This window comes from Pristiophorus japonicus, chromosome 5 (genome assembly GCF_044704955.1).
Source record: "Pristiophorus japonicus isolate sPriJap1 chromosome 5, sPriJap1.hap1, whole genome shotgun sequence".
Taxonomy (NCBI): domain Eukaryota; kingdom Metazoa; phylum Chordata; class Chondrichthyes; family Pristiophoridae; genus Pristiophorus; species Pristiophorus japonicus.
Genome location: NC_091981.1, coordinates 28,129,080 through 28,144,867, shown reverse-complemented (window position 1 = coordinate 28,144,867; position 15,788 = coordinate 28,129,080). Strand labels below are relative to the sequence as shown.

The 15,788-nt window shown below is 37.7% G+C and overlaps 1 protein-coding gene across 7 annotated transcripts in view; it reads right to left on the bottom strand.

Moving 5' to 3' along the window:
• The window catches only part of exoc2 (exocyst complex component 2), a 329,764-nt gene that overhangs the window by 76,982 nt on the left and 236,994 nt on the right, over nt 1-15,788 (bottom strand). For all 7 annotated transcript variants that reach the window (XM_070880460.1, XM_070880458.1, XM_070880464.1 and 4 more), the window contains 4 exons: nt 12,132-12,191; nt 10,708-10,769; nt 10,027-10,102; nt 7,302-7,418 (listed from right to left, as the gene is read on the bottom strand). In XM_070880460.1, the coding sequence (XP_070736561.1) occupies nt 7,302-7,418; nt 10,027-10,102; nt 10,708-10,769; nt 12,132-12,191 (315 nt within the window). The remainder of the gene's footprint in view (nt 1-7,301; nt 7,419-10,026; nt 10,103-10,707; nt 10,770-12,131; nt 12,192-15,788) is intronic.

The following is a 15,788-nucleotide window of genomic DNA, read 5'->3' as shown; positions in this document are numbered from 1 at the left end:
GTGGGGGAGAGCAGAACTCCCTTTCATAAATATTATAGGGAGAAAAAAAGTCAAAGAATGCTTCCTCTGGGGGTCAGGGATAGTTTCTAAAAATAGCCTTATGGAGGAGACTGAATATCTATATTTCTTCTCATTTTAGCACCTCACCTCATTCCACCCTGTTCACCTCTCCTTTAAAATCCTTATTGTCTGCCATCCCCAAGCCCTTTATGAGGGGGGGGCGGGGGGAATACTATATATTTAATAGTACTTCTTCCCTGTCTGGCGTCCCATATTAATCCAAGAAAAATCCATCATGAGTTCACTCTTCACTTGCACTTTAAACCAGCTCATGCCAAGCTTCAGTGTTCAGAGCTAATCAATAGCAAAGGCTGAGAAGGTTCCTCTCCTAATGGGTGTATTATTTATAGACCAATTATATACCACTTATTGGCACCATGCCAGGCAGATTGGAGAGAACTTTAGTGAAATTATGGCTTGGTGCATTCTGTTAATCCTTTAACTGCTCATTTAAGACTATTCAGAAAACAAGTATTTTACAGTGACAGTACTTCCCCCTGCAGCTAGTGCTCCCCTTAAATTAAAGGTCATATTCTATTGACTGAGATAATACCAGTCTGAACTGTGCATTTTTCAGATAGGGGATTTTCACTCACCACTTTTAAGAAATACATGTTTTTCAATATAAGGGTTCTAGTCTTCCATGAATCAGAGATTTCCAGCGTGAATTGGGCCAATATCTAACAGCAATATCAGAAAATAATAACCTCGTCCCCAAGACCCAGCTAAATCAAAGAAAACTGGCCAAAATCTAACTTGAAATAGAACCAAAGCTTCAACCAGCAACAACCAATTACAGATCTATAGTCACCCAAAATCCTCGTTCATTAAACAGAATTAAGAAAATGTGAATATGAACTTCAAGAGAACAGGAAAAGGAGAAGAGCATATATTGCAATTCCTAATCTTTCAAGCAATCACTGGGATATTTTGTAGTATTATTACTCCAGAAAAAAACAATAGAAGAGAGCAAGGAAAGGGATTTATCTAAATTGAGGAAGAGGGCAACTGTAAAAATCCTTTTCGAAGTATTTGTCATTCTTCAACAATCCCGCAGAAATCTGTACTGCATGGAAGTGGAATTTGAACTGCCAGAAAAACCAGAGGCCAACTGAGAAAAACACACAAAATGACCTGTTATTTGCAGCACCCTCTTTTCCCCCCATATGGTTATCAAGTTCAAATGCAGACAGCTTGTAGCATGCTGCAAGGATTAGGAGGCTACAAGATGCTAGATTTTAACCAAGTCTAAATTTGATTTATATGAACAGTTTTTTATTGGAGAAAAGTATCCTTGAAGAAACCATGATCTTTGAAAAGACTCTGCACTGAGAATTGTGAAACTTAAACTTCAAATCAGTTTAGGGTTTGGTCATTAGGTAGGGAGCTCTAACAGTTTATTGAAATATAGTCAATTTTGCATTAGTTTGCAGTATAATTCCAGCTATGGATAAGAACTCACTTCACCGTTGTGGTTGGTAGAGGGTTCAAGTATAGATCACATACGGGAGAATGAACCAGTAGGCAAATCTCCATTAAGAAGTCTTTAAGATTCAGAAGAGCCTCAAAAATATATCAAAATTCATTGTGGAACTGGCATGCTCTTTAGACCCTCTAGATATAGAACAGCTTCTAATAATCTCAATTTTTTTCAGATGAAGCCCTTAAAGATTAGATGGCTTTGGCTGTACTCCAAAGCTAGAGGCATTTTGGACTCATTTATTCAGGGAAAGGTGCAACTTAAAATGTTTTTAAACAAATCTAAAATCTTCTTCATAGTAAGAGGCTATGGCATCTTTCTTCCATCATAAGGTGAGTGAACCAAACCTATGCCACCAGGGTATGATGGCTCTTACAAAAAAGAACAGTTGGCTTTACATCGACTGAGCAGTGGATCGCTTTCATCACCTAGACCATTAGATAAAGCATTATAGAATGGACTGGATCAAAACCTGACACTAGAAAGATGAAAAAGAAAATCACTCCACTTGTACGCTCTAACTTCCTGTTAGATGCCAATGCAAAAGATTACTTTGGCTGACACAAAACCCTCGGAGCAATGCGTTATACTGGAAGTGGTTTGGGCCGCGAATGAGGATTAGCAACTTGTGATGATTTAGATGGAAAGCTATTTTACTTCAGTACAAGCCGAATAATATTAACCCCATGGCAATTCAGTGACCAAAAGTCTCTCCTCTTTCTCCTCCAAAACGCGCGCATCTACAGCAATTACGTGGATCTGAGGCCAGATCAGAGGGATTTTCAAGGGAGTTTTTAAATTATCCTCTGAACTTACTCACACTTTGTTTCAGCTACATCCTCTAAACTTTGGATGTTAGAGTCTAATGCTTTTGGACGCAAGCCCACGATACAAAGCATAAAACCACTAAAGGGCCAAAAACCACATTCCAAAAGATTTGAGGCAGCTTTCCTTGAGGAGAAATAACATTTGTCTTGCCAATGAGGATAAGGCCTCCTAAACAAGTAGGTATTGCAATACCAAAACAGTTATTGGAAGAGAATTTGGACAGTCCCAACAAAGTTTCTAGATGTGAGTCTTTCCCTACATTAATATTACTCAAATTGTAAAACTCAAAAAAATTACTCATCGTAATGAACTTAAATTGGAATTCTATGTTCAATAAAAGAAAATCATTTGAGGAAATTTGGTTAAAACCTCAAAGCATTTTTAATGACTCAGTAACTTCGATTGTCTGACTGTCTATCTAGACTCTTTTGATGTCACCTATCTGACAGTTTTTCAGACAGTCCATGGCAGTCACTGACTGACTGTTTCAAGATAACAGTCGCTGGACCAAAAAGTAGGTTAAAAATCCTGGAACTCCCTACCTACCAACATTGAGAGGGGGTCTTCACAACACCGACTGCAGTGGTTCAAGGTGAAGGTCACCACTACTTTTCTAGGAAACTAGGGATGGGCAGTAAATGCAGACCTCGTCAGTGATGCCCGTACCTCAAAACTGAATTTTTAAAAGCTGGAAGTGTAACTTATTTACGGACATGCACAGATGGTTTCCAATATGTTCATGTTAAAATAAACCAATAAATGTAGCGTTTCCATGCTTTCAGCTGGAACCCTTGTTCAAAGTTACTGTGGGTTGGAGCTGGTGCTACAACATTGTAATGCTGATTCTCTAACTTCACCTTCACCCCCCTCCCCCGCCACCTTGGAATGCAGCTCCCTAGTGGGAGCGGAGGATCATGTTCATTTATCCACAAGAATAAAATTTGAAGATGTATAAAGAAATGTAACTAATGATAATAAGAATAGGAAATATGATGAGAGTATAACACTAATTTAGATGAACTAGATAATGACTTGACAGTTAACCAAATTTTCAGAGAACCTTCACAAGTATGACAGTAATTGTCAAGACAAATAAAACACCAGGGTGAATAAGTAGATCTATAGACTATAAATGTAGAAATTATACCAACTTGCTGCAAGCATTGGAAGGAACACATAGACCCTAAAATTGTGGTCAGTGGTGTAACTAAGGAATACGATGCCGACCTCCAAAAGAAATCTGTATTTACCTGGTGCGAAAATATGCATTATTTTGCTGCGGAGTTGAGCGCAGCATAGTGGCCAATGGATCCCAGGGGCACACCCCCGTGTGCGTAAGCGAAACTGGGATCACGTGGGACAGTGCTCCAATCAGGAAACAGAAATTGCCGATGCCCATTCATGATTTTTTTGTCTCACTCACCCCGGTATATTAATAAATAATTCAGTCTCTCATTCTTGATAGAGTTGTGTTGGGATCAAGGGATAGTTAGGTGGATGTAGATATTTATTTTGAAGTTTAAAAAAAAAATCAATAACTGGTGTATATTTCAAGCATGCTGCTTATCCCCCCCCACCCTCCTACTATGCTGTGCAAACAATCTCCGATCCCTGACCCTGGGGCCCATCTTGGTTGCAACCGATATGTATTAATATACTGGTGTGTGGCTTGCTATCAGTACCAAAACTGCCGCATAAAAAGTGTAACATTTCCTGATAGATGTTTGACTGCAGCTCTTCAACAAGCCACACACAAGCCAAAATACATGTAAGTATCTGGGAGTGTGGGTGAATGTGGGGTTTAGTAATGGTATGGACCCAATCCAAAAGAAGAATTTTAATATCATTCATCTGTGAAGCATCAATCCAAAGAACTTTAGTGTTATTATTTAGTGTGAACCACACCTACTGATTACCATGGTGAAGTTAATGGTATGCAGACCAAGATGCCAAATGACTATATTAATTCTACTAGCATACTCCAAAGATACTATTTTGGCACAATTAAATAATTTATGTTAACCGGACATCAAAAGTGATACTAACTCTGACCACACTGCCTCAGCATTCAAAGGTTGAATCTTTAGCATGCTGATTCATTATTGCATGAGTAAGAGAAATGTCTGTCAATGAACTATCAAATACAAGAAAAGCTTATTGCACTGTACTAAAATGTCCATCTTACTTGTAAAAAGAACTTGAATTTCTGGAAACAACTACGATAAAAGTCAGAAAATAAAGTCTGGTAGGATTCTCATTAATCAGAACATGATTCATCTTTATGAAGAAGATAGAAAACATCACCACACACCATGACCTTTTCTTTCTTTGAAAAACTCCCTTAAGAATGATGCCGCTATTGCTGCTGTACTAAATGCATATCTAGGCCAAAATCTCACAGGAGATTGCTCCCTTTTGTATTATCAAGAAAACCATAACAGAATTCTGGAGCTTGGAAAGGAGGAGGAGGAAAACTAATTAGATTTTTATTGGGGGACAATAGGTGTTAAACTAGGATTAGAACAAATGCATTCAATAAACTTGTAAAGATTTCAGCAATGTTTAATTGCCCTATTAATGGCAATATTTGTGTCAATGCAAAGTTGTTGTTACATAAATGGGAGAATTAAGTTATCAAACTGACAGTTCACCAAAGTCAGGCAAACTAATTTACTGGAATTCTGTGAGGATATAACGAGCATGGTGGATAGAGGTGTATTTAGATTTCCAAAAGGCATTCGATAAGGTGCCACACAAAAGGTTACTGCAGAAGATAAAGGTACCCGGAGTCAGAGGAAATGTATTAGCATGGATCGAGAATTGGCTGGCTAACAGAAAGCAGAGTTGGGATAAATGGGTCCTTTTCGGGTTGGAAATCGGTGGTTAGTGGTGTGCCACAGGGATCGGTGCTGCCAGATCAGCCATGATCTTGTTGAATGGCGGAACAGGCTCGAGGGGCTAGATGGCCTACTCCTGTTCCTAATTCTTATGTTCTTATGTTGTGCAGGATGACTCAAAGCTAATTAATTACTTTTTCTTTAGAAGTGCAATCACTGTTGTTACGTAGGCAAACAAGCTAGTTCATTTGCATACAGCAAGGTTCCATAACTAGCCATCAGTTGAATAGCCAATTAATTTATTTAGTTAGTGCTGTTTGAGGCCTGTACACCAAGAAAACTTCCTGCACTTCTTCAAAAAAGTGAAATGGGATCTTTTATTTCCATCTGAACAGACAAGGCATCGGTTTATCATTTCTTTTGAAAGACGGCTCCTATGAGAATGAAGCATTCTCTCAATATTGCACTGAAGGGTTAGTCTGGATCATGTGCTTAAATCTGGAGTTCGGCTACTGTTTCACAGAGTTTCACATGTTTCTTAATCATCCAATTGGAGATGTTGTTACAGCACCTATTTGTCATTAGAACTGGACAAAATGTGCTGCAAAGGTATGTACAAGCTGAATGGGTCTTTCGAGGCATGGCATTAAAAGATATTTTTGGTGAGTGAGAAAGTTAAAATAACTACACATTGCAAAAAAGAAAACATTTAATGTAGTTAAATTCTTTGAAGAAGTAACAGAAAGGGTAAATAAGCAGTCATAATATATTTGGATATCTAAAAAGCCTTCGATAAGATATCGTATAATAGACTATGACTAAAGTCAGAACATGTGGGTTAGGAGACAAGTAACAGAAAACAGAGAGTAGTGGGTTAAAGATAGTTACTCCGATTGGCAAATGGTGGGAAGTGATGTTCCACAAGCTTCGGTGCTGGAACCACTGTTGTTCACCAGACGATTTGGACTTGGGAATTAGAAGTACAATTTCAAAATTTGCGACGACACCAAATTGGGGTGTGTGGTTAATACAGAGGAGGACTGTGACAAATTATAGAAAGACATAAAAAAATTTGCAGAATGGGCATGCAACTTGAAAATGAGCTTCAATAAAGATAAGTGAGAGGTAGTACATATTGTTAGGAAAAATAAGGAGGTCATATACTCCTTGGAAAATAAGTATCTAAATGGAGCAGAGGAACAGAGGGGTCTGGGGTACAGATACACATTACTAAAAGTAGCAACGCAGGTTAATAAGGCCATTAAAAAAAGCAAACAGCGCAGTGGCGTTCATTTCTAGAGGAATAGAATTGAAAAGCCGAGACGCTACGTTAAACTTGCACAGAACCTTGGTTGGACTATTCCTAGAATAACCTGAACAGTTCTGGTCTCCATATTATAAAAAGGCTACAGTGGTACTGGAGAAGGTGCAAAAAATATTTTGTCGAATGATACCCGAGAGATCATACCTACCAGGAAATATTGCTCAGGCCTGGGCTCTTTAGAAAAGGGAAGACTGAGGGGTGACCTGAGAGAGTTCTTAAAATAACTACACATTGCAAAAATATTATAAAAGGGTATGATAGGGTAGATGTAGAGAAGATGTAGAGAAGATATTTCCACTTGTGGGCGAAACCAAAACTCTGGGCCGTAAATATAAGATCGTCACTAATAAATCCAATAGGGAATTCAGGAGAAACTTCTTTACCCAGAGAGTGATTAGAATGTGGAACGTGTGACAAGGAGTAGTTGAGGTGAATAGCAGAAATGCTTTCAAGGGGAAGCTAGATAAGCACATGAGGGAGAAAGGAATAGAAGGATATACTGATGGGATTCGATGAAGAGGGATGGGAGGAGGCTCATGTGGAGTATAAACATTGACATGGATCTGTTGGATCGAATGGCCTGCTTCTGTGCTGTAACTGCTTTGCAATATTTTACAATAGTTCTATCTGTAAGCACTTAAATTAAGCAACAGGTCTAAAACTAAAATGAAGTAACTCTGTCTACAATTAGCCATTAATACTACTTCTTGGAATCTTTCATATTATTCAAGGATCATACTGTGCCTTTCAACACCCTGTGCAATTACTGTACCTGAGCAATTTTCTCTGTGCCTTGGAAAGCATGCTTCTCGAAGTGTTCCGCTAAATTGTTGAAGCTGTGATGTGCCAGGTACTCACAGTTGCTGAGAACGATAAGTAGTCTTTGTTCCTAATGGATTTAAAATACAAGTTTTTAAAGTACCAACCATTAATATGTATAACCGTGCCTTGACTTGTAATGCCACATGTTTTCCTAATTCAAAAATTCTCCAAATGGCCCACTCCTGCTCCTATTTCTTATGTTCAGGTGAAACCTGCAAAAATTCAGTGCTCCTAATGCACAAGACCCGAATGCCAAGAAGGTTCACTCATATATGAAGACACAGGAGCTACAATTTCCCCGCCTGCTGGCAGAAACGGTTACAAGTACAACTGCAATTATTTTGCTCTGTTGGTCATAAGAATCTAATGTCCGTATTTGAAATTTACAAGTGCCTGAAATGTGAAAAACTGTCAGAACAATGTCCGAGACAAACATCTAGGTCAGCAAAGTACTACCTGAAATTAAAAGGTTGTTTAAAATAAAAGTTAAAGAATCTACTCTGTCCTCTACCTTATTCTATCATTTTGTTATCATTTCACATGTGTGGCATCCTTGCCATATTGAGCACACAGCACCAGTGCTTTCCCGGAAGGAAATTATTTAAAAAAAAAAACTAATTTTCCAGGTATGTGATGGTAAGACTGTTGCTTTGACCCCATCAGTACACCTGTTTGTAAAGTTGGAATTAAAATGTGTCTGTCTTGCCTCTAATAAATGAATTCCATCCAGGTAGAAATTATCCCCTTAATTCCCATTTGAGTAAAAAGTAGTTTTCAGTAGACAATCCCCGCCATCTTTTTTTTGAGAAATGTATTGATACCCTCTACCCACATAAACTAATTGGAGCACTTACATCCTATAATAGACATGTTGACCAGACTACCAAATTCTCAGCCATCAGCTCATAGTAACGATGGGGCTGAATGTTGACCACATACCTATCGGACGTGCTGGACTTTTTTGAAAGACTCATTTTCCTTATTGAGTAGATGGGAATGCCAAACTCTCTCAAAAACATTCTAATTTGTGACTCAGAGAAGCTACAAATGTGGAGTTTTGAGAAGTGGCACACTGATGTGACGTTGGGTGCTGGTCTGCCCTGAGGTACTGAAATATTTCACCATCAATTTAGACGTACTGAAAACATAATACATAATAAAACAAGCAACAAAACATTGAATATGCTTGTTGATTGCTCATTTAATCTTTCTAATATTCTGAGTTCCTCAATCTTATTTTTCTTTGTATTCATGTTTTTGAAAGAACTTTCCCCCCCTCCATTTACTTTCTAATCTGCTTTTTTTTTATGCCTTAATGGCTATTTTGCTTTCTTGTAATTGTCTAATTTCTACTTTTTATTTTTACTTTCTATCTATTTATAGCATCTAGTCTCCAATTGAATTTCTATCTTTTGCTCTCATTCCTTTTCCATATCAAGCACTGCACGCTTTTGCTAGCAACAAATAGAGCAACAGGTTGGTTAATGCCTACACATCTGCCTTCTTCTCAGCTGTGGCACAATACAGCTTCAGTTTCTTTGAATATATTAGACACTCATGGCCTAGTGTCATTAGAATAGTGATTGCTTTGAGGCTAAAATGAACAGGGTGCAAAAAGGATATTGGTTGGCTGGAATCTAGATTGTAAGTTATGACAGTTTTAAACCTGGATTGAACAAGGCTTTGCCAACTATTTATTCATACTAGGTTGCACCAGTGTATTTTAGACTCAAAATGGTAGATAGGAAGTTTCTAATGCAAAAAGTGGTTTCAATATTAGATTTATTTTAGTCTCAAAGAAATTGGATTTAACTTTACTATCCTAATAATTTAATGTATACATACAAAAGTATGAGCAATATTGTTTAAAAATGAGAATACATGTACAAAGAGCAGGGATGAAGATCACTCACTTGAAATGGTTGTGTAAGTGAACAAGTATCTTAGGTAATTTTTTTCATGCATATGATTGAAAATCCTACTTGTTTATGGATAAACAATGAACGAATAAAGAATAAAATAATAAGGATCTTTTAGAAACGCTTTTGAAACTTATTCACATTTTGAAATCATTCACATTGTTACTTTAAAAAAAAACTTCAATTCGAGAACATTTCTAACACTGGAGTTTCCGACAGAACTTCTGCTAAAACAAGGTGCTTGTTAAATTATGAGGTAATAACCAAGTGCTTTAACTAGTTCTCTGCCACATTCCAGCATAAAGAACTCACACAAGTATACAAAGCCAGTAATGTAAAACACTGTATTAACAATTTTGCATGAGTGTGCCAAATAGAATAGTCCAAATGCATAAGTAGATGAAAGGTTACTCAGAACAGAAAAATCATTTTATATAAAGTCATCTGTTAATCGCTATTGATTTGGCAGACTTTAATCTGAAATGGGGGCAGGACTCCGAAGTTTTAGAAGCATTTCCTATTAAGGAAGAAACTCTGGGTGCTGAACTATTACTTAAGTTCAGTTTACCTCTCCCCACCAGATCCCCAGATTCAAATCAGTTTAGATTATCCCTTGAAGTTCCCAGATCAAGAGCGTCTGATCCAAAATTTTTGGGAATCAAAATAAAATATTAAAATATCAAGATAAATAAATACGGTTAATAACTGCTTCACATATCTTCACAAATAAACCTAATGAACTGCCACAGTACTTACTGGGGTTGGACTGAAGTTTTCATGCAAGCTTCCAAGTAAGTCTGAGGTTGAAATATCTACAGAAAGGCTAGAGAGGCTAGAAAGAGAAGAAAAAACAAATTTGATCTTTTATAATAATTGGATATAGCTTCTTTTATGATCTCAGGATGTCCCAAAGTGCTTTAGAGTCACTTAAATACTTTTGAAGTGTAGTCACTGTTGTCATGCAGAAAACATTTGTGCACAGCAAGCTCCCACGAACAGCAATTTGATAATAACCAGATAAACTGTTTTAGCTTTTGGTTAAGAGATAAATATTGATCAGGACACTGGGAAGAACAGTGCCATGGGATCTTTTACATCCACCCGAGAGGGCAGACAGGGCCTCGGTTTAAGGTCTTATCTGAAAGATGGCACCTCCATCAGTGCAACATTTCCTCTGTACTGCACAGGAGTGTCAGCCCAGAATTTGTGCTCAAGCCTTGGCTGAAAAAAGGATGATGGTATATTATTAAAAAAATTAAAGAAGCCACTGCTATTCTCAATATAAAAAGATTTCTGTTGTTCTATACTTACAGCAAATTTGTAAGTTTGTATAAAGAATGCATCATTGATTTCAGTATAAATAGCAAAAGTGGAAATATTCCAAAGTATTACTTTGGGTTGATAATTCTCTTATTTTCAAAATGATGATATACTCACTGTGTAATTTCCACATCACCATCAGCTTTAGTACTCAAGTACTCCAAGGAATCAATAAACACCTTTAAAATGAAAACAAATAAAGATATGCAAGTAGAAAAAAAGGAGCTACAAATATGTTTATAGTAAGCATGGGACCTAGCTGGACAGTCCTCCCTAAACAATTTACAGTTTTTGACTTATGATGGACAATCCATTATTTTGTAACAAATTATTGATAGACGTGTGTGTGTCTGATTATTTCTGCCTTCAACATGGTAGATTTTTATTTTAGACAAAGACTCAATACATGTATTAGTTTCTGAATGTGTTACAATTGTTGTTTAATTGTCAGTAGTGACACACATACACATTTGCTATTTTGATACTTTTAATACTTTATTGGCGGTGTTTTTTTGGTGACTATGGCAAATTAATAAAGGCTCAACTAACCTCAGAGGAGAGAAATTCGCCCTCATTGCATATGCTTTTTGGATGATAAAAGAGTCGGAGGGACCAATTTTTGGGCATGATCTCTCACGTTCGATCCCTCTGGAAGTGCATGGCTGCCACATTGGGAGCCGCGACTTCCAAGTCTAAAAACAGGAACTAGGCACTTGAATATGCTAATGAGGGGCAAGCATCCACTTTAGGATCTCGCTGCTAAATTCGGCATAAACTGGGTCGAGCATGTGCCACGCTCAGTTTTTCCAGGTCTACACCAGCCTAACTAGCCAGTTTCATGTAGAGAAGACAAAGTTTGGAGTGAGTCTTGGGCTGCCTACTACAGGCCAGTTTCTGCAGCAAAACCAATTTGACCTCTTTAGCATCTCAAAAAGTCTGCCGAGAGTTGATTTAATCATTTTTTGCTTCACCGGTCAAGATTTATGTCTTATTACCAGAAATCCATTTCCATCTACAAATTAAGAGGTATATTTCCCTGCAATATATTTAATTAACATATTTTCAACAAACTAGGACCAGTTCATTTAGCCAAGAAATGCTTAAAGATACTAAAAATATTTGGTTTCCGGTTGTGAAATTGCGTAGGTTTTACTTCCCTTTTGTCAACAGGTAAAGCTTTTAAATTTTGATTCCTAAATAACCTACAGTTTTTATTTCTAACCTTGTATGATCTTAACAGTGGTAGCCTATGTAACTAGCTTAAAAGTTATAACATTTAGAAGAAGCCAAAAAGAAAGATTTACTTATGTATTTTGAATAGATTATACAATCTGATGCAAATGTGGTATAGAAAAAGTACTTAAGTAGAAAAAAGGAAAGCAAAGGTAGAAAAAGCAACACTTTTTCCTGTATAAATCTTACATGAGGGTGTGGGAGACCGGGGGTGGGGGGTGTGGTTAGAGGGATGAGGAACAGATCCACAAAGATACATTAAATTCTACATCTGAGGAGTTAGAAATATCCTTCTAACTTCTACCCACCTTCATGATGTTAATGGACAGTTCATATACATGCTGCTGGTTCTTCTCATGCTGAAACATCTGTAACAAACAAATATTCACTACTGTGAAATGTGACAATTAAGAGGATTTTGTGGTATAATGTATGCACCACTGAACTCAGGAGGCTCAGGAAACTAACTGATCTCCAACTGAAGTCAATACTACCCTACATTTTTACGATCGTCTAACATCAAATTCATAATCAAAATGCTAGGCAAATTTTTTATCTCATACTTGTAGTTGACTACCTCATACAAATTTCTTCCACCTGCTCTAATCATATGCAAAGTTCTTCATGTTCATAAAATAAAATTCCAAAAACTCCTAAATTTACAGATAAAACAACCTTTTGTAACATAATAAATGCAAAAAAAATCATCAATTCTAAAGGCCACGAATACATTTACTCTTGCACTGCTCTAAATCCCTTTAGAACATCTCGTCAGGAGGGTGGCTCCAACATCAGAATTTGCAACATTTTCCAATGCTTCTCCTCCTCCTCGGTTGCTTCTCCATTGTGTCCCACAGAACTGACAACTGGTCTGATCCTGCCTCCCTATATACACCCCTGAATACCATCCAACTCAAAACTTACTCCTCTCCTAACGTGAGCCCAATTGCCTCAACAATTGCTCTAAACCTCCCTCTCTGGTTCTTCTAGTCCCTCTTGTGCATGCATCACCCCCACTATCACAATACATTTCCTTATGGCCCAAGCAGCCAAAAAGATCCCAAGCCACAGCCACATTCTGTACACCCTCATCCTTTCCTTCTCGTGCCTTTTGTTCCGGTCTCATCCCATTGCCTTATATTTGCACAGCTCAAGACCACGCTCTTAAGTGTAGAGATCATCCTCCTCGAGCTACCAAAACACAGTCACTCCAAATCCCCACTACCACTACGGACTGTTCCTACAATCTACTTCCTATTTATGTGCAACCTAGAACATATTCACTACAATCTTCCTCTGTATCCTGGGTTTTAGAAAAATGGTACGATAAAAACTCGTTTAACAACAGTTAATTTAATAGCAATCAAAGTCACTGACATAATCTGCATGCAAATATGCACTCAGAATTTAAACCCCAAAATATCACTAGCGCTTCCACAATATTCTGTAATATCAAGTTAGACAATAAATTAGTGGTTTTGATGAAATATTATGCATGTTACTCACCATGAGCAACAACACGAGATCTGCTGTGCATAAACATTTGTATTGTGCGCAATGTCAATCCATAACACTGATCCGGATTTTGCGGTGGTAATGACAGCAAAACTGTTGGCGTTCGCCGTCATTACCCCTCTGAAACTGACAGCAAGTTCTGGAGATAGTACATGCGCACATAAACGCTGCTGTCAGTGATTCTATGCTTCTCCATACAGTGAGCTGTTGAACACTCCGGAGTTGACAATCTTTGAGAAATCACTGAACTACCGAGAATTCAAGCTTTTACCTGTATTTGCGCTCTAAAGTTAAGCTTTGTTGAATGAAATGTAGCTGAGTTTTTAAATGGTGAACTGATTCATAATTATTGTTGAAGAACCGTTTTGCCCTGAAAAACTAATTTTATATTTGTGGAATGTTAAATTTTAAAAATTCCATGGTATCTAATATCATAATTTTTTATTCTTTTATTAAATTTTAAAGTTTGTTTATGATATTGCAGCTTCTACCATAATCCCATGTGTATGACCCAAGCTTTTAGGTCTCTAAAATGATTAAAAAGTGAAGGAAAATCAGTGCCTTATACTTCCTGGTTTGCAGTCTGTGAGAATCCTTCAATGTGATTGACTGCTTAGCCAGCTTGATTACATCACTGTTGCTGGATGCTGGTGATCCCCTAGACTTGACGCCAGCATGAAATTAACATCGGGAGAGCTGAAATTCACGTCGCAGAGTTCGCTTGATCTTTGTGGCAGCATGGCATCATCGCTTTGCCGCTGACCGCAAATTCAAGGCCATAGTGTCATACTTCAAAATAACTGCAAAAACACAAAATACCAGAGCCAGGATGCGTGTACTCTCTTAATTGTATGGACTCTTCCAGTGCTTACCAAATTAAGCAGTCTCTTAATTGACCTCTGTACAAATCCAGTTTTTATTTAATAGCTAAACAGCAACTCGTAGCCTTAAAGGCACACACACCTATACACAACATAGTATAATATTCCTGACCTTATAAAGCAGCACACGCTCTGACTAGTCTGTAAGATGCCAATGGAGATACGTTCATGTGCTCTTCACTCTTCAGACATCAAATTGTTAAATAAAGCCAGTCATTCCCTATTGATTTTCTTGATCTTATGGAGCAGCCAGAAACACACAAGCAGCTGCCAGTTTGGAGAAAAAAATTACCCTCTAATTGACCTTAGCATGTGTTTAGCTTCTAATTAATCCCAAGATGTGCCTATTTACAGAAATTAGATTTTAAAGGGATAGTCCAGGCAACATACAGCTCCATTTCAGAGATGGAATAATATATTGTTAAGTGTATTAAACTCCTGCCTTTATAAAATACATCATTCAATTTACTGTGCGCAACACCAGGGGAGATGCTCGAGGTTAAACCAATTAAGTCAAATTGAACCCAAATAGCCAGTTCAGAATTTCAAGATTCGACAACTGTTATTTTAAAAATGCTCTACGCCCAACCCATTAAAAAAAAATGCTTTCCATTAATTGTTGCTGTTTAAAAAACATTCATGGGTTCCATTTGTTAGAAATCAGGGATGCCTAAACGTGTATATGGTTTTGCGATTAAAACTGTGACGGGAAAAAATGCTGTTTAAACTCCGATGTTCAAATTGCAGACGGAAAGTCTCTTCAGATCAGAGAAATGCTAAGAAATGCTAATGTCTTGGTTTCCTATGGAGGGTATAGTTCTTTGTACTATATACAATCTCCCTGTTTCTAAGCGATTATCTGTTGTTTTTAAGTTAAGACTTGAACCTTGTTTATGTATCTTTAAGACAATTTGTTATAGGAAGACTTACAATGGATGGAAGTTGTGAGAGTTAACGTAAACATTTGCTACGTCATAAAGGAGGTAACACTGAAGCGAGCAGTTTTCTGGTTTGGCCTCATGGGATCAAAGGAGAGAATAGGGATGAGAGAGATTAAACGATTTTCACAGGAAGAAACCCTGGGATAGCGTAAACAGAGAATGAGGTGGCCAATATCGTAAGACATCATTAGGGCGGGCTTTAATTTGAGAATGGAGACAAAGAACTGGAAGTCTTATTGGATATTAAGTTTTAAAGGTCTCGTCAATATCCAGGGTCGAACCCACCCCTAAAAAGAGAATAAAAGTAGCCTAATCAAGATTGACCACATAAACGGTGTGAGGGGAGAGTGAAACAGAAGTTGGGCTGGTCGAACACTCTTCGAGTGATCCTATGCTTTATCGAAGGAAGCTCTAGAAAGAGAAAGAAACTGCAAGCCAGAGAACTGCTCACATGCGCCAGCCGTTTGTCCAATCGGAATCAACTACTTGTTACGGTTGTATGTTTTTGCTGTATAACTAATGTGTTATATTCTGTAGATGTTGTGTATCTGTAAAGCATGCCTTCCCATGTTCCGCCACCAGGGAGCACATCCCCTGAATTCCCAAGGGATCCCAGCATCCCTTGGGA